Source organism: Podarcis raffonei, chromosome 6 (genome assembly GCF_027172205.1).
Source record: "Podarcis raffonei isolate rPodRaf1 chromosome 6, rPodRaf1.pri, whole genome shotgun sequence".
Lineage (NCBI taxonomy): Eukaryota > Metazoa > Chordata > Lepidosauria > Squamata > Lacertidae > Podarcis > Podarcis raffonei.
The window spans coordinates 49890669-49910337 of record NC_070607.1 but is presented as its reverse complement, the minus strand read 5'-3'; the positions used below and the strand labels follow the sequence as shown (position 1 = coordinate 49910337).

General features: G+C 40.1%; 1 protein-coding gene across 14 annotated transcripts in view; it reads left to right on the top strand.

Moving 5' to 3' along the window:
• The window catches only part of ST3GAL3 (ST3 beta-galactoside alpha-2,3-sialyltransferase 3), a 170318-nt gene that overhangs the window by 85256 nt on the left and 65393 nt on the right, over nucleotides 1-19669 (top strand). For all 14 annotated transcript variants that reach the window (XM_053392708.1, XM_053392706.1, XM_053392704.1 and 11 more), the window contains one exon: nucleotides 10900-10994. In XM_053392708.1, the coding sequence (XP_053248683.1) occupies nucleotides 10900-10994 (95 nt within the window). The remainder of the gene's footprint in view (nucleotides 1-10899; nucleotides 10995-19669) is intronic.

The following is a 19669-nucleotide window of genomic DNA, read 5'->3' as shown; positions in this document are numbered from 1 at the left end:
TTGCGAGGCATTCGTCTTGCGGGGCACCACTGTAACTTCACTTCTCGCAGTGAGGGAACGGCCAGAAGGCCCTCGGCACTGGACTTACTAAATAAGTAGTGGTCTGCCTGCAAGTACCATTGTTACAGCTGTCAGTACCTTCCTGCACATGCATACATTGTTAATGACCCATTTAGAGTCTGAGTGCTTTATAAGCAGCTTGCAGCACCGTTGATAAGGGACACTCATATTGAAATGTAAGTGTGATACTGTACCTAAAAACATGTGTCAGAAATACTGTCACTATTCACTGGGGATCTGTTTGTTGTCAAATTTAGTTTTCAAACTAGCTGCTTGCATATAGCAAGATTATTATTATTTTTTTTAAAAGGGGTGCTTTATAGTGAGCTATGGGAATTTTTTTTGGGGGGGGGTGGATCTGAAACTAAAAGCATTACTGTATTATTTTGCTCCAGTTGCCAAGTGGCTATAATACATTTCTAAAAACCATACCTTCTGCTTAAGAGGCTTGCATGTGTACAACTTTCTAAGTTGCCAGAAGGTATTATAATCTCACTGCTTTGCAGCTGACTGGAGGCAAAAGCCTTTAATTTTGCAAGAACCGCATTTTAAATCTGGCACTTAAAGGTATTATTTCCATACTGCCTTCTTTTTGGCTTCCAGGATTTTAGTAAGTTGACTAAGCATTTTGATATATTTTCTGTCAAATCTCAGTTAAGAATTGAAATTTTAATTTAATTCAATTTAAAGTCAAGCCCAACTGAATTTTTACTACAGCCCTAGTGGTAGCTTTCTGTAGGAACTGGGATGTAGTACAGTTCAGGGGGTAAGAAATAAAGTCCAAGAAGGCAAGAAAATCCTGAGAGAGAGAAGTTCTTTGTAGGTCTTCATACAGATAACATATTCCATACAGAGTTTTTCATTCTTCTCTTTCCTTCTGCTTTTCCGTACAAGCCAAAGAGGTGGCAAAATTATGTATTTCCATGTAAAAATACCACAAAGTGATGGATTCTTGAGAGTAATTACTGACCCAGCAAAGCAGAGTGGAAGTTTTTGGCTTGGTGAGCACAAGTGAAAACTATGATGCTTTCTTACAAAGTGAGGGCCATGTGTTTTACTGCAAACAGCAACTGAGAAACAAAACTGATGTGGAATATTTGGTATTTGTTGGCTACAAAGCTTTAGGTTGCTTAGAATCAGATGGTGCCTGCTGCATATTTGAGTCATGCTAGTGTTGTGGAAGATTGGTTTCATCAATCCTTCTAAGCAATGTATTTCAACCATTTCATTTACTGTAGGCGTCATGCAGATTTACCTGCAAGCAGAGAGTCTTCCTGCTGTGATGAGGGTTTTCCTAGAGTCTGTGCCTACCACAATCCCCTGCCTTTGGTCCTTAAGCAATACATGTACAGCCTCCAGACTGAATGCAGATTGTCTCTTTTTACCTCTTTCCCTCATGCTTCAGGTCAGGTGGGATGCTTGCTTGTTTTTTCTCTTACTCTCAAGTACTTTTGCATCTTCATGTGAACAAGTACGTGGCACTCTTTAAAGAAGAAGTCTTAACATTTTTAAACTCATGGAAATCAATTCTGAAAAGAGGGGCGGTAGTTTCATGATTGACTCAAAGGCCAACCAATCAAATCTAGCTTCTGCTCCTTACAGTGTGGTAGGAGGGAACAGTTTCACTTACCTCATTCTGGGAGAGAGGATTGTACATATATGCCACAGATATAGTAAGTGCACTTCTGCAAGAGCCTCATAGAAAAAATATCAAATCAAATCAATCTTTATTACGGTCCAGAGACCCCACAAATCGTTACAAAGCAATGCACAATTCATACAGCCTATGTCTAGGTTAAACAAGCATTTTGTTCAAAAGATAGGGATCATTGGTTCTTGCAACCACCGATAAAAACTTTGCCACTGCTAATGTTCTAGCGTTTGTCCGGTCTTCCAATAGGAACCTGACATAGTGAGCCTCTGATTTTCCCGGGAAAGGTATCAGCAAGGGTAATAGAAAAAATATGTATATCTGTATGCACTTCTAATTGAATCCATTTCCCCCTCTCCCTCAACCAATATACGTTAGTACCTAATCAAGTGAGCATCCCCAAAATAAATATGGGCATAAGATTTTTGGCTCTTGCTTCTGAAGCACAAAATAATGGAGCGAGCTATAATTTTTTATTGGATCAGTTCTTTCTGACTGTTAAGTGTATGCTAGACTTAAGCTTTATAAAGTAGTTGTTCAGATTCAAGGAGAAGAGCTGAGCTTTATACAAATAAGAATGATTAGGATTAAGCTGTGTTCCAGCCATTCTGAGAAGGTACAGTTTCATTTGCAAAATGTTGAATCAATACATTTGCTTTCTTGAGAACAAATACTGGGGAAAACTTGCCAAGAGAACAGGGCTTTTCTTCTTCCTGCAACATGTTATTGAGATTCTTTTCTCCACCATCTGCTGAGAAAGCTATGTACTGAATGGGTTGATCTTAATCCCCTTTCCACAAGCTCTGGATGAGATAACTGATAGAAAATCACTAGGGTGGCAGTGAGAAATGGTTGAATTACATGAGCCAAGACTTGCCCTTCACCAGCCTCTGCAACATTGAATAGAATCCTGGAACACTCTTCCCAAGATGCATGCTGCAGCTACTTCTTTTGGCTGGCTTGAATTGGAGACAGTGCAGGAAGCTGTGTGTGAGCCAAGAGGTATATCCTGGGAATTGCCTGCAGCATTGCGAAAGTTGTTGAATGGCAGCTTTAGTATGCACATTGCAGCCACATTGTACGACAACCCATTTCCCTTAGCCACCTTGTCTTTCACAGGCTGTGCTTAATGAAGGAGAAGGTATCCTGCAGGAGGCTGTGGATGTGCCCATACCGTGGTACCTGGGGTTACATACGCTTTAGGTTACAGACTCCGCTAAGCCAGAAATAGTACCTTGGGTTAAGAACTTTGCTTCAGGATGAGAACAGAAATCATGCGGCGGCAGCAGTGGGAGGCCTCATTAGCTAAAGTGGTGCTTCAGGTTAAGAACAGTTTCAGGTTAAGAACGGACCTCCGGAACGAATGCAGTACGTAACCAGAGGTACCACTGTATTTTGTTTACAACCAATACATGGTGAAAGCCTGCACTAGATTCTCCATTATTCAGAAAGCCTCCTTTCTCCTACCAATGTCTATGCAGAAGGCTAAATTTATGCTTCCCTGTATTTAATGCTCAGAGAGTGCAGCTACACTTTTTTAAAGCTGTTATTTCTTTTTAATTTTGCATATTTGCAAAAGCATTTGGTATACACCTCACAGCTAGCTTTCTAAATCCCCAGCCTATCTCTGATCCATTTAGGAGAAACCGAAACTGTGCTTAAGGGTTTGTTTCAGAGCCTTTTGCCTCTCTTCCAACATGGCAGTTTCTCGTGTATCCATCTCACATGTATTATTTCTAAAAGCTGTTCTTATAAAGAGGTTTTACAAGCTTACTTTTGATTTGGTAAAATATCTGTTTATATAATTTTTCTTTTAAAAATTTGTCCCCTCAGGATCTCAGGAGGGGTGTTTATATTAAACAGCATTTATGTAAATCAGTATGATTATAGAACATGTTGGTTTGCTGATAATTTCAGAGTCAGAAAGCAGTGGAACAGGCAGAAAAATACATGGACAGCCCTGTGTCTGACAAGTCCTGTGCGTGGCGTAGGTTGAGAAGACTGTTTAGAAAAGAGTAGTTATTTTTGGCATTTTCTTCGTGTTGTGGACAGAGTCGGGAACTGTTGTTTCTAGGAAATTCTGACATTAGGTTTAAAGATGGAAAGGCCTGTTGTGAAACAACACTGGACTTTGTTTAATGCATTGCAAATGGAATTCCTGTTAAGTGTAATAGAAGAGTGCTATCTGGAATAGTTTCCTGCCTAGATTGCCATAGAAGTAATTAATATAGGCTTTGCAGTTCCCAAGTAATGGCTTTTTGGGGAGGAGCTCTAGTACATAGTGTACAAAATGCACTTAAAACGGGTGACAGGACTGCCTTTGAAGTCCTTGAACTGAGACACATGCTCCCCTTCACCAGCGACATGAAATTGAGTTTACAGAGAAACAAACTGTATCTCTTGAACCAAATGAATTATTCTGCTTTGATTCCCAAAACAGTTTAGATGTGTATGCTTTGTGACAGGACTCGGTGGTGATAAGATGGCAGCACCATCTGAACAGAGGCAGGGCTAGTTTTTCAAGTGCTTGTCACTTAAAAGGTTAGATTAATAGTGCCTATGTCTTGGAGTGGTACAATGAATGGCTCAAGATATGGGGGTGCAGCGGGCATATTGTACCCTTGCCTCGAGTCAAAACGGGGCCTGGGACCTCAGAAAATATTTGCATATATTGTGTGAAGACTAGTATTTACATTTTGTGTAAGCCTACATAAAACACCATGACATTTCTTCTCCCAGAGCATAGGTTAACTTCAGCTTTGCGTTTGGACTTAATTATTAGCACCAGAGTAGGAGGGAACTGTGGGACACGGGTGGCGCTGTGGGTAAAACCTCAGCGCCTAGGGCTTGCCGATCGCATGGTCGGTGGTTCGAATCCCCGCGGCGGGGTGAGCTCCTGTCTTTCGGTCCCAGCTCCTGCCCACCTAGCAGTTCGAAAGCACCCTTAAGTGCAAGTAGATAAATAGGTACCGCTTTATAGTGGGAAGGTAAACGGCGTTTCCGTGTGCTGCGCTGGTGCCGGCTTGCCAGAGCAGCTTCGTCATGCTGGCCACGTGACCCGGAAGTGTCTCCGGACAGCGCTGGCCCCCGGCCTCTTAAGTGAGATGGGCGCACAACCCTAGAGTCGGACACAACTGGCCCGTACGGGCAGGGGTACCTTTACCTAGGAGGGAACACAAGACCCCTCGACTTGCATATGTCATTCTATGCAAGTCTAGTATTATATCCAAACCAGGCCTTTGACTGCTTTCAAGTTCTCTGCTAGTGAGACTTAAGTTTGGCTTGTATCAATTAATTGTAATGTACAAACTGTAAAGTACCTTACCCAGTTTGGATGTAATGATGAAATCTGGTTAGTACTTTATTAACAAGCAGATGCTTCTTTTTTGTGAACAAGCAGATGCTTCTGATCTCCTCCTTGCAGCTGTTCCATAGAAAGATGTGGGAGCATGTAAACCTAGGTTTGCTTCTATTCACATAGCACTATGGTTTAACTACAATATGCAAAGTAGACCTGGTATCAACCTTATTAGATCCTTAAGCAATTTTTAGAGTTTTGTGGACCTGATAATACTCTTCTACAAAAATCAGAATTCATTTTAGCCTTAGTGGCAATGATTATAACTTATTTTTAGAGCAGTTTTGAACAACCACACGTGGTTACTGCAGCAGGGAGAGAACAGGAAAAGGTTTGCATAGTGAAGGATACAGCCACATGAAGCAGTGGTTTATTTTTATTTTTATTTTCACAGTAAGAGCTAAACTAGGAAATTATTTAAATTTGATGGCCATCACCGATCCGTGTCTCTTTCCCTTGTCTCGTGGTGACATCTAGCTGAAGCAGATGTGTGATGTAATGCCATTGTGACCAGCATTTCTCAGTCCCTGTTCCATTTCATTTACCACTTCATTGACTGCTAAATGTAAGTGGTGAGTGAAATACTAAATGTGATGCCTCTTCAAGCATCTCCTTCAGCTAGAGGTTAACAAGAGACAAAGAATCATGGATTAGCATGGCCATGTGTTTCAGATAATGTCTACCTCTGGCCCTGAATAAAGCTAGTAATATATTGGCTCTGATTCAGGCTCTGTCAGCGTTTAAGTTGCTAAGAATTATATCGCTGGCACTTACTTATTAGATTGCTGTTTATTTCTTGTATCTGTGGATAGTGATGCTGAAAACTGCATTCTTCTTTCTGTCGGACATAATTCCCCATCCAATATGCAACCATCAGCCTTCTGTTTTCTTAGTATAATCACTGCAGTTAAGACTGCTACCTGCGGAACCTGTTTGATGCCAGCTAATATTGTAAACAGTGTCCAGCAATGGACTTTCCTCCCTCCTCTTCCTTTCATGCTTGCTTGTACTAAGGAAATTTGATCAACATGAAGCTTTGGCTGTCTGTCTGCTGTTACTATGTGTGAGAGAGAAAGGGAGACATACCAGCATACCTGTGACAAAAGAGTATGTGCATAGATAGGCAGACTGAGAATATGCAGACTGAGAATTCACTCACTACTTTATGCTTCCTTTTTGCAAATTGTAAGCAGTAAATTCCCTCAGATTTTGCTTACCTTCTTTGTGTTTCAGAATACCCTGAAACTGCATCCCCTTGGCTCACTCATACTAGAAGCATTGAGTGCTCCAGTAGGTTTATGGATCAGCTCTACTACACTCCAAAAATAGTAATTCAGCCCAGCTGCTTTCACAGCAATATGTTAAATACAAAAAATGACACTAATGTAGTGGCAATGATTAGACTTTATACTAATTTCTTTCAAACTGTTCCTAATATTCTGCTTCTCATTCGTAGGCAGACCACAACAATGTGATTGCATTGAAAATGTCATGTGAAAGGCGGTTTCTGTCTAAATTAAGTTCTAAAATACATAATAAAAAGTGTCTTAAAATGTGACTACTTGTCTGTATTCATTGTAAAAAATGGCAAAAGGACTTAATTTTGCAGCCAGCTGTGCCCTAGAAGGATTTCATTATATTATACTTGTATTGCACGGCAGCAGCTTGTCATGCTCTCTTGTTTATTACCAAGACATTCACAATACTTAGCCAGGCTGTAACGGCAAGCTAATGTGTGTCTGTGTCCAATACTCTGAATGGTCAAGAGCTGTTCTTGTCCCTGGTCCTGGGTGCTGTACTTGGCAGAGAGAAGTGACTCTCACATGAAAGTCAAAATAGAAATATATTTTGGGTCAAACTGGGCTCTGAAAGACATTTCTCTCTTGTAGTCATTAATCTCCAAAAAAACAAGCTTTGGAACTAAGCCAGCTCATATTATCCAAAGCTCATATTATCCCTCATATGGCAAAATACACAATACATTACTTGGACTTGATCAGACCAATTCCCTGTTCCCCATTTTTCTCCACTGGTTTAAAAATATGTGAGCAATATAAATTTAAATTCAGTCAGAATTGTTGTTTCTCTTTATAAATATCCTAAAATTGTCACTTCCAACAGCTTTCTAGAGCATCCATAAAGGAAGACCTCTGTAAATAGAGACATGTTTCCATAGCAAAAAAAAAAAAAAAGTGCTGCTCTGGTTTTGTTTTCAGTTTAAAACTTCATTGTGTGTTTTTGGCCCTTGAATCCAGGCATCTGTGTGACAGCTGGCTTTGATGGGCTTCTTCTTCCCTTTAATATTCAGAAGACTAAAAAGGATGAAGGGTGAGCAGGTAACAAGATCTAGTTCTTACGGTGGTGTGAACAGCCAGTTTATGGTATGACTACAGTTGTGATAATGGTGAAGGTCTGATGTGGCACCCTCCAGGATTAGGGCAAGCTACCAAAATATACTTGGAGAAACAGGCAGTGTAAGATGACAAATGAAACCTAGAAAAGGATGACTAAAGTGACTATCTGGCTCTCAAACAAACAAACAAACAAACAAATCATCACTAACAACCACGAGGGTGTATCTGAAAGGATTTTTTATAATGAGGGATATAAATTATTAATTAAACAAATAAATGTCACAAAAAATTAAGTACTCTTTTATACCGTATACCAGCTCTTCTTAAAATTAGCACTTCATATAAGTAACATCTGTTTAAGAGAAAGTGAGTGTGCTCTTGATTATTCTTGTTATATTTTGTCAAATTCTTACTGCCCATTTTATTTCTAAGTCTTGTCCTCTTGTGCCGGATTTAGTAGATGTGGTTGAGCCTGAACTAGGTGGAGCTCATTGTGTTGCCAAAGAAAATAAGTTGTCTCTCTGCGTGTTTTAGAAAACTGATTTTGGAGATTATACACATTGTTTGTAAGCTTTATAGGCCTGTCTGCACATATTTTGCTTCTATTAGTCTGGTATGCTACATTTTTATACAGTATTATGAATTTTGTGTCTGCTTTATTTGAATTAAACTGTGTATCTGAAACAATATATTGATTTTGAAAACTTATATTAAATATACTAATTAATTTTCAGAAGAAAAATAAATCTCGTCAGTGGCATCTCTGGAGGTTTTTCCAGAGTCTAATAGTTTATTAGCTTGTACACAGATATTGAATTTGCTGCTGTTCTTTACTTTTGAAAGAGCACAAGAAGCAATTTCCCTCCCCTGCAGTTTTTCCATGACCTTCTAGACCAGTGGTTCCCAATCTTTACAAGTAAATGGACTCCCTTTTAACCATGAAGATGTTGCAGATTTGCACATACTAATTGTTGCAATTTTAGGCTCCATAAATTAGGAAAATAATGACAGCAAACTATTATGAACTCAGTAACCTTAGGAGGTAGAGATTTGATCTGATTCATCAGGGCTCTTCTTGTATTAACACAACTGTGCATAAGGAAAAATTGAAACAGGTGCATATTTTATACCGCTGCAGCACTTAAGATGGAGAAACAGAAACACTTCTGAAATACTGTCTTCTGCACTATTTTCAAACCTGCGTGTCTTTTCATCATAGCATGGCCATCTCCTTGTCCTCTGACTGCACTCCTATGCACTTATTTTGAGGATCCCAAATCAAACGTTATGCAGGGGACTTGCTCAGAAATTGGAAAAGGACAAAAGATGAAAAAGATTTAAAAAGCTGGTGTTTCCGAGCTCTTCCTCTACCATGTTCTTGCCATTGCTTTGCTGGGGAAGCCATGTGTATTAAATATCCTTTAAATATATAGTGTAGCATTGGCCTGATATAATTAGAGACTGTGTAAGGAGAAGTTTAATTGTGCACAGATGACTGATTCCTGAAGGAAACACAGTATCTTGTTGAATAAAATGAACCCCAAAATATGAAAGTAAGTATTTATTCCATCTAAATTAGAGTAAATAGATTTTACACCCACCCAAAAGCCCCTCTGAATATTTTCTATCTCCTGTTTGCTATACACATACATTACTCAAACCAAACCATTTAGGGGTGGGGGTGGGGGACAGATTATGTGTCTGATTGTTCTCTCCATGCCTATAAATGCATGAGAGGGAAGATAATTGAAAGACCAAAATACATTGTGTATGTAAGTAAGTGTCACTTTGAGACAGAAATTTTAAATCCTGTGAATTGACATGTTTATGAGATTGAGGGGAGGGGAGATTAAACACTTATATGGTATTGCTGCTTGGTGAAAATGAGAGTAAATGTAAGCATAGAGAAGAAAGAGAAAATGGCAGGAGGAATGGAAAGGTCAGGATTGAGTTCACTGTTTCTTTTTCTTTGCAAAAATTCACTGCTGCAGCATAACCCATTATCATTCTCCTCCCTCTGAGACAGACACACGCAGACAGACAGACAGACACACACACACACACACACCAGTTGCCACTTCTGGGGCAAAATAAGTTGGCCCCAGTGACCATGCGTTGGTAACCACAAGCTTGGACTATTTTAATGTGCTCTGTTTGGGGTTGCCTTTATGGCTGGCAGTGTGGCTAATTGTTAATTGAGACAGTTTACTATGAGCATGTAACACTCCTTATAAAAGTATGCACCTGGGCCAGTTTTAAGGTTTTAGCTGTAAAGCCCCAAACAGCATGGAGCAGGGTTATCTGAGGGAATGCCTTCTCTCATATAATCCTGCCTGATCACTAAAATATTCCAACAATGGCCTCCTGGTGGTTCCTCAGCCTGCAGAGGTCCATCTCCTAAGAAATGGTGTTGTGGTGCCCAGTCTATAGAACAAGCCTTCCACTGAGATAAGGCAAGTGCCTACTGTTAATGGTTTTCAGGACTTGGTAATTCCCCCAGTCCTTTTATTTTCCAGCCACACTGTGTGATGTCTTCTACCAGCCTCTTCTGTTTTGAATGAGATTAGTACACTACTACTCATGCATTATCTTGTTGTAATCCTTACAACAACTCTGTAAAGTTTAATATTATCCACATGATGCACTTAGGAGGCTGAGAGGGTGACTTGCTGAAGACTACGTAGTGAGTTCATGACAGAAGTGACATTTGAATGGAGGATTTGTGCCTCAACTGTTTTAGCCTCTGCACCACACCAGTTCTGAGTATTAGATTTAGAAGCAGTAATTTTCTTTTGATTTAGTTTTCAAGTCAACTGAATGGCATGTTGTATATTCAGTTTTTGTATCCAAATTAGGCTTGAAGGATTGTTATGCGGTGCTTTGCTAGAACTTGTGGTATAGTGTATAGGAATACTGTATGTTCTGAACTGTATGATTACAGTCGTATCTTGGATCCCGAACGCCTTGTGAGTCAAATGTTTTGGCTCCCAAATGCCACAAACCCAGAAGTGAGTGTTCCAGTTTGCAAACTTTCTTTGGAACCTGAATGTTCAATGTGGCTTCCGCAGCTTCCAGTTGCGCCTGCAGCTAGTCAGAAGTTGCGCCTTGGTTTCCGAATGTTTTGGAAGTCGAACGGACTTCTGGAGTGGATTCCGTTCGACTTCTGAGGTATGACTGTATTGGTTTTCTTTGTGTAGCTTCTGGTTGGGTATGTGGATGCTGTCATCATGAACTCTGAATTGCATATTTGGAATAGCTTATACTGGAAAGCTTTTTGCATCCTTTGCAGGGGCGTTCCTAAGATTAAAAGAGCCACAGGTTCCCTGACTCCTTTTTCTCTGTTTGATTTGCCCCCTATCATTGCTGGCTGCTGAGCCACATGGTTTTACAATTTGCACTTAGGTAATAAAACCTTTTTTCTTCATTGAGTTCCTCCCCACTTTTAAAAAAAGATTCTGCTTCATTATATTTTTCAGGTTCTCAAAGCCAGCACCAATGTTTTTGGATGATTCCTTCAGAAAGTGGGCACGAATCCGGGACTTTGTACCGCCTTTTGGAATTAAAGGGCAAGGTAGGATAGCAGTAGTTCATTTACCATAACTTGAATGCCCTGCTGAAGTACAAAAATAGAAGGTGCCTATAGTTAAACATACTCTGTGTGTCTATGGTATCTGCCGCTTGTGGACTTCAACTGCTAACGAGCCCCATCAGCAGTAATAGGGGGAGCCCTGTTGCTCCACTTGAGCAACAGGGCTCCCCCTATTTCCCTCCACATGACCCTGTGGCCCCTGAAATTGGCTCTGAAATATCACGTGGCAAGTTGAAATGCTTGTGCAGACAAAACGTTTGTAATTGTGTGATGTTGAATTCTACATTCTTGAGTGGGGACTAGGACACCACCAGGTGGATATTGTTACCCTCTACTTGATTGAGAGGCAGAGCTTTGACTAGATGTCAGGTCCTCCCCTTCCCTGAGGAGCAGTTCGTTTTTCTGCCTCACTTGCGAGTTCACTTATTTTCACTGTGCATTTCTGGCCTCATTTAATGTCTGATTAGAAGAACGTGTGGATGTTGTACTGTTATTCTGAGTTCCTATCAACACTATTTTTAGTTCTGCCTGATTACCAGTTGGCTTGCTTCTTTGCAAACTGAGCTTTCCCACCTCAAAAATTCCTTCCTACTTCCTCCTTCAAGCATATCAAGACATTTAACAGCCCTCCACAAGCTCTGCTGCTATACTTTAAGAATTAATTGTACAGCTGATTACCCTAAGAATTAATTGGAAAATTAATTATCCTTTTAAAAATAGAACTGATTACCAGTTAAAGGAAGTTGATCCTGACTCTGTGATTACCCACACCTATTGACTCTGACCCTGTGAATTAATTACCTAAAGTGGCATAGTTTGTACTTTGATCCTTTTGTAGCCACTCTGGAAAGATCAATGAGTAGGATGCAGACCATGGCAAACTTGAAATTAATTCTGCATCTCAGAAATTACATTACTTGCCTGCATTATTTGTGAATATTGGGATTATTTGGCCCATATTGTAAGACTTCGGTTCATGATACTGGGTATAACATAAAGTGATCCTAGAATTGGGCTCCATGAGGTCTTGTGTATTGTTAGATATGATTTAATTAACACTGTGCATGGGAAACTGGTAACAGTCTCACTGTAGCATCTGTCTTCACACTGCAGTAGGAGCGGGACTGAGTGTAAATAAATCTGCTCTATATGAGGCAATATATATTATTATTCATATAATGACATTAGTTTCCCTAATAAGGGGAGGGTCTTGGAAGCATGAGCTTACCATTCTTATAGTCCTTGTACCTAGTATAAGGAGGAATTTGTTCACCCTTTCCCTATCATTGTACCAGACCCAGTCAGTGTAGATGTAATAAGCTGTATACATTGTTCTTCTCTTATGCTTCCCTCTTAGCAAAGTGGATGATTAAATACAGCTGTGCAAATTGTCCAGAAATACAAACTCTTCATTCACTGCAAGAGATTTGCACCATTCTTTATCTGCAGGCTTTCAAGGTGTGCAGATACAGAGAGGAATACAGGTCTTTGTACTAGGTGGTTTTAGGTCTCGGAAGCAGCTGATCAAGTCTTTTGCCAAGTAGAATCAAAATGGAGAACCTCGGCACAGGATGACTGAATATATTTGGCAGTCTTTGCTTTGCATTTCCAGGTTGCTGCCAGCTTGTGTCACCACTACAGTGTTATGTAAATCCAGGGTTTTATATTGGATTTTCTTCAGTTAAAAACAGAAACTGCCATTACTTAAATGGCTGGGAGCTGAAGCAATGGGAGCAAAACAACTGAATGGATTGTTTAATGCCCTCATGGGACAGAACTTTGTGCCAGGATTCAGTCCAAGGCAGTTTGTATATGTGGGAGGGAAGAATTATTACTCTCTGTAAACTGGTGAGCCTAATGGCTGTGCTGACAGGCTAGGAGCGTGAGAGAGGCAAATGGCAACCTTCTCGCATCACACGTCACTGGGATTCTTACATCAGCTTTTTCTGCTTATCCCAGGGGATGCATTGGGGATGAATAATAGTGACCTGATGATGGGATCAGCACCTCATTAAGGTCTTCAGTCAGGGCTAGTCTGGTGCCAGTTGAAAGGAGACTGCAAGAAGAAGTTTCTGGTGCTTGCCAGAACTACAGCAACTGGAGAAATTGGGCGATGCTTGAGAAGAGGATGTGCCAGTTTAGCATCAGAGGGCAGCTAATCCTTCATAAAGACCCTACCTTTGTCAAGGAAGTGTACCATGAGAAGTGCTTGGTGCAAATGTTCAGGAGCTTCAGTCTGCTTGTCAGCTGTTTGATTTGAAATGGCAAGGGGGATTAACTTGCTTTGTTCTGTGAACTTGGGATCACCCTGGCTGTAATGTACATAGTCTGCACAGTAACATTTTAAAGTTTCGAGCTGTTGTACCAGACTGTTTTAGTCTGTGAGTTGTTTGTCAAACTGATTCCGAGAGTTCTTCTTCTATGCCTTTTCTGGGTTGGCTTCACCAAGAAGCAAGCTAACCCAAACTTTAGTGTTCAGATTGGACTAGGTTTCATACCAGTAGACTACAGTATATTTTATAATTATTAATAAGCATGGTTGGTTTCAACATAGCAATTTGTTACAAATGCCACACATGCCATAACTTCTTAAGTTATTTACTCAAATGCAAAAACAAATAATAGCAATAGAAAAAAACTTATTCATTCATTTATATAACAAAGTCAATATGCTGCTTAATCAACAAAAACTTCTATGCTATAAAACTATGTAGAATAATGTCTGAGAAGGCACACATTAGGAAAATGTCATGTCAGGATTCTTCACCTGTGTGAATTTTCTGGAACAGCTCCTGCTGGCTCCTGATCATGGGATTGTCCTAGAAAAATCTGTGTGGATGACCAATTTTAACTTCACATTTTTCACATATATGCCTACATTCCTGTGGAGGCAAGTGTTACGTCAAAGTGTTTGCTTTTATGAGCTCTGCAGGGTAGAAAGCTATGCATGCACAGTTGGAAGTATTGACCTCCAGGGCATACTGGAACAAGCACATCTGAGCACTACCAAACACAATCTATGCCATTCCCTTCCCTAAACATTCTTTTAGCTGCATAGCAGTCTCTTTTCACATCTGGCATGCTGATATAAATAATACTTTATCTCTGTTGATAAAATACAGATGCATGCTGACATCAAAATTCAAATTTGCACTGAACCAAACTATCTGTCTTTACACCTCCTTCTTGGCTTCTTGCCCAGATCTGTGTCTGGAGGAGCTGAAGTTCAGAGAGCAGGAGTTCTTTCCCATTTTCACTCCCTCATCAACCTCCTGTGTTCATTGAGAACCTTTTTTCAGTCTGCTGTGTTATGGTAACTATTCTACCTTAACACGATGAGGTTCAGCAGTCTGTTTCTTTCATGAATGGATCTCTTGCTATCTACAGAGGTTTTAGGGTGCAACTTCCTCCATCTTATAATGAAAACAATTGTCAAAGAGTATAAATAAAACACTACATCCTTTCCAGTTAACCTGCCCATGCATAAGATTTACATGAGAGACCCTTCTGTAGGTGCCTTCCGCATTCAGAAATTTAGGCAAGTGGCAAATAGGTGAAGAATAACAATTGGAGCACCACCACTGACAATCCCCTTCACCTGTTTCCCACTTGCCTAAATCTCTGTGGTGGGTGGGTGGGGGGCAAACAAACAAACAGTTTAACCATATTGAATGGTTGGGGGCTAAGGAAGGGGTGAGGTTCTTTTTGTTTATCTGCTAATTAGTGGTTGTGAGTGTTGCTTTGTTTGTTGTTTGCTTATTGCTAATGTTGTTTATTACTGCTAAGGTGTGTTGATTTTGTTTTCCTAATACGTTTTATGGAATACTAACATATTCTATGATTCCCCCCTCCTTTTTTTCTAAGGTATAATGTACTTGCATATATTTTTCTGTGACATAAGTCACTAGGAGGCTCTTGAGTAACAAGTGACTAATAAGTTTAAATAATAATAATAATAATAATAATAATAATAATATATTACACCTTTCCTCCAAGAAGCTGGTGGTTCATGTCCCCACACTTTATCCTCACAAGAACCCTATGAAGTAGATTTGATTAAGAAGGCTTGCCTTGCATGTAGCCACCCAATGAGCTTCATGGCCAAGTGAAGATTTGATCCTGGTTTTTTATGTCATAGTATGATGTAGCCAAAGTGTTTTGTTCCACTTTGGTTGGCCTTTTACTCTGTGGGATAGGAATCCCATGAATATTGATTGGCACTTCCCAAGAGAACAGAGAGCATTCTAAAATTACTCAAAGAGAGGAGGAAAAATAGATGCAGCACCCTTATCTGAGAGTTACCCTTTTCTTAGTTATGATGAACCTAAAAGTATGCATTTCGGATGAGATGAGGCCTTAGCCGGAACCCACATACCTTCATTGGCCTTTTTTCCCACCAAAGCTTCCATTGAAACCCCTTTGAAGTTTTTCCTAATACCCAAGACTCTGGAAATAGCTTGCATGCCCCTGGCAAAAATCCTAGAAGCTTGAAGATCAAGAATAATACCCCCTAAGGAATCAGAAAAGCAAAAGTATGTTCCATGTACAGCTGGATGTTGCTCAACATCCAATTTTGATGTCTTTCCACATGTGTTACAGCTCATCTACATAGTTTTCTGTGGTCCTGATTTATTGCTATTATGCTAATCTAGGAATTTAAGACGTTAAAACTCTCAGAGCAGGTACATCATAAACTGGGTGTGCCCTGCATTGGTATCATGTATCTGGTTATGAAAACTACATATATCACTCCAGAGCAAAGCATCCTACATCTGATTGCATTCATTTGAAGAGCAACTATGTGGCACTGGATATCTTTGTGCCATGCATGACTGCTTTGTTTTCTCACAATATGAACTCTGACTTCAGTTGTACTCATCAGCTGTGTGCTCCTTTTGCAGAGTTGTGAGTCACAAAGTGCTGAACATGACCTAAAGAAGGCTGATCTATACCAGAATCCTGCAGCAGGTACCTTGGTTTTAAGTTGCTAAGGCAGGGTCAAGCAGGGTCAGGTAGGTCAGGACCTGGGACAGCTCACAGTGCAAATTCCCAGGAACCGTTGAGATTGTTCTGCCAAAAGATCTGGTATTTGTAGTGCAGATTTAGATATCATACACACCATGCATTTCTCCCACCCCCAATAATCCTGGGAACTGTAGTTTCTCCCTTACAGAGCTACAATTCCCAGCACCCTTAGCAAGCTATAGTTCCCAGGATTCCTGAAGGGTATGTGTGTTTTAAATGCACTTGAAATGTATGGTGATTATGCAGCCTTAGTTACATATCAGAAAAAGAATTGTTACAGGGTTGAGAGATCTGTGTTTGCTGCAACATACTCTTGCATTTCTTAGGCTGTAAGAATCCCATAATTTCTTGCTGCTTTCTTACATCTCCAGCATTCCAACAAAATGTCTCTTGGCTAAATTTGTAGCATATAAAAGCAGCAATGCTAACCTTGTGGTCTAGATTTTTCTAGCACAAATATTACCAGCTTTCCTAGCACCTGACAACATTGTTACACCTTGACTTGTGTCTCACAAACCTGTTCCATGTAAAGTCAAATTAATGGCATGTGTGCAGGTGCCAGATGCTCATTGCCAGAGTTCTGCTCAGGTGAATTTTTCAAATAGAGACCAATGGGAGATAAAATACTAAAATTCACTTTTTCTCATTGCTTACTGTTTTGGAACATTTTTTAATGAAAGACACTATATAAACTTAGATGGAGCTGACTCATGTGGCAAGCTGACCAAACTTGCTTGAAACACTGCATCCCATCAGTGCTTGTTGATCCCTGAAGTGGATGCTGAGTCATTAAGCCCAGTGGCTGTTTATTTAGCCTTAATGTAGAAGAGGAGTGAGAACAGCACGTTGTAGACAGGAAGCGGAGTATTCTCTGGAGGGGAATTTGTATGGTTTGGACCTCTCGCAGAATCTCTGCTTTGTTTGGGGTAGGTTGGCTTTAGGTGAGTGCAACAGGATGCACCCAAGAATTTTACTAGGATCATTTTGTGATCTAGCTCTATTACAAACCTGCATAGTTAGAAAGCTGGAAAAAGACCTTGTTACTTGGGAATAACTCATACTAAATAAGCTGGGGCCAACCTGGGTTGTAAAAAAATATTAACTGTGTTATTATCTGTTCAGTCAGCTCCCTGAGCACTAAGGAATCAGTATTCTTATGTGCATGCCAGCATTTCATAACAGTTTATTTTGCTATGGTGCTATCCTCCATTGCAATACATTAACTTATAGAAGTTGGCATATATGAAAACATAAAACAAAAATGTAAAAATCCATTAGATAGCTATTGAAAGCCACTATAATTTCCTTAGGAGAGTTCCCCCCCACCCCTGAATTTTATTCCACTAATACAAGATGTACACCAATTTTTGGCGGCTTCTTCTGCGCTAGAGCCTTGAGATTTACTAGCCTGAACCAGTCATAAAAAGTGGAGCAGGGCTAGTTGAAATTATCTGCTGTCTCCTACAATGAGTCATACATTGGGATACACAGTTTACATAAGTTACTGCTTCACAGGATGTTCAACTGAAAATAGTGCCCAGAACACTTTCCCTTCTCCCCCTCCATTTTCAAAAGAAAAAAAAAACCTACTTAAGGAAGAGCACGCCTCAGTGGAACTTTATTCTGAGTGAAATGCATAGGATTATACTCTCATTGTCTTCTTTCCCATCCATTATTCATCTTTAAATGAAAGGTCTGGCCTCTACCAGTTTAGTAGGGAGCTGCAGCTAAGGTGGGGAGTTGTAAAAGGTTTGCAACATTAGGAGGAAATAGCCTTATGCCAAGTCAGACTTTTTCTCTTCTTCCTCCCCTCTCCCATTTACCATGCTGCTTGATAAAAGCTGCCTCCACTCAGGATATACACTCTTCACAGCCCTTCAAGCAGCCACACTTCTTTACTGTCTAATGATAGATAGATCTTGTAATCTTTGCATATTATATATTATCTGCCTTTTCCATTAACTTGCATAATTCTGCTTTCATAGTGTAAGTCTTTCCCTTGTTTAAATGTGGTTTGCAAAGCCAAACTCCTAACTCTTCTGCACCTTTTAACTTGTTGAAAAGCTCAGTGCCTGATAGTCTTGCCTCCTTATAGACATAATTTTTGCAGCAGCTATTTGCAGTTGTCCCAGTTCTGAATTACAAGTAACCAAAACATACAGTATTTTTTTAACGACGTTTATATGCCAATTTTCTGCCCACACACCCAAGGCAGTTTGCAGATTCCACCTTTTTGGCACAATATAGAAATCCAGTCTTTAGTATTGTGGCACATACCTTTTGGAACTCCTTCTTGTTAAATATATGTCACATACTGAAGACAGGCACCGTCACCATTGTCTTTTTGGCACATACTGAAGACCTTTCTTTCCGAACAAGTCTTTTGAGTAAAGATCTTTCCCAGACTGCATCTGTATTGGAATTGTTTTTAGATGCTTTAATTGTTTTATTGCTTATGTGATCACTGCCCTGGACTCCTTTGGGAGGAAGAGTGGAATATACATCTAAAATACTACAACTACTAATGCTTTGTAGATCAACCTGCTACCTAAACGTGAAGTGAAAGAAAATTAAGAAGAGAATCACCCATTCAGATATATTCACTTGTTATGAAAAGCACCAATTTTAAGTTGAAACAATTTATTTTTATTTATAAAAATTTTACAATAGTGTCCAAACCTACTTTTTAAAATTAAGGAGGTAGCATTATTTTGAGAATGCACAAAAGAAAAAAAAATACCTCCAGTGAGAGCAGGATCCAGTACACGATACTCCTGATTTAGTGCTATGTCATGCATCACTTCTGGTTCTTGGTTAAAATGAGCTCTTTATTGTTTACTATAGTATCATGTTCCAAAAGCAGGTTCAGTGCTGAAAAGTCATGTGTACATCTTTAATAGCCAATCTAAACTAAACATTGTAGCAGTCGTCACAACTTTGTAAGGTTTGGCAGTTAGGCATTGGTTGAACTTGTGTTGGGGGAGGTGAGGTGTGGCCATCACCTGCCCCTCCAATATTAAGGGTATTCCATTAAAGGAATCCGGGGGTGTGGATCTTGTCCGAAGCCCAGGGAGGGGCTAAGGCCATGCCATGACCCCATCGGGAACCCAGGGGGAGCTCGAGTTGATTTTCATCAATGGGGCTCCCCCTATTGGTGGTTGACCCTTACAAGACTCCCTGCATGGGAGGCAGGAGTCAGATATAGTCGGGTCAATTCCAATGCCTAAGCCAATACCAGTCACATTCTGTAACCAATAAAGTTGTGGCCAAAATTTGCCCAATAACCATTAACCTAATATCTGTGTCCTTGTGTCTTATTCATCATTGGGGGGGCGGGTGACCTCGAGGTCTTGACACGCAAACAGATTCAGTGCTGAAAAGTCATGTGTACATCTTGAATAGCCAATCTAAACTTGAGTTTGTAGTACATCTGTACAAGAGTTGGAGCCCAATGCTCTGGTTATGGCATAGAGGTGGGTGTCTACAAATCTGCCTGTCTCTAGATTGCCACATTGCTGTTTGCTCCCTGGCTCAGTAGATGAAACCACATTAATCTACCAGGGGCTGCCTGTAACTGCACTACATAGGGTGGCATCTAATGTTGTGGAGTTGACTTATGGCATACTTGCCAA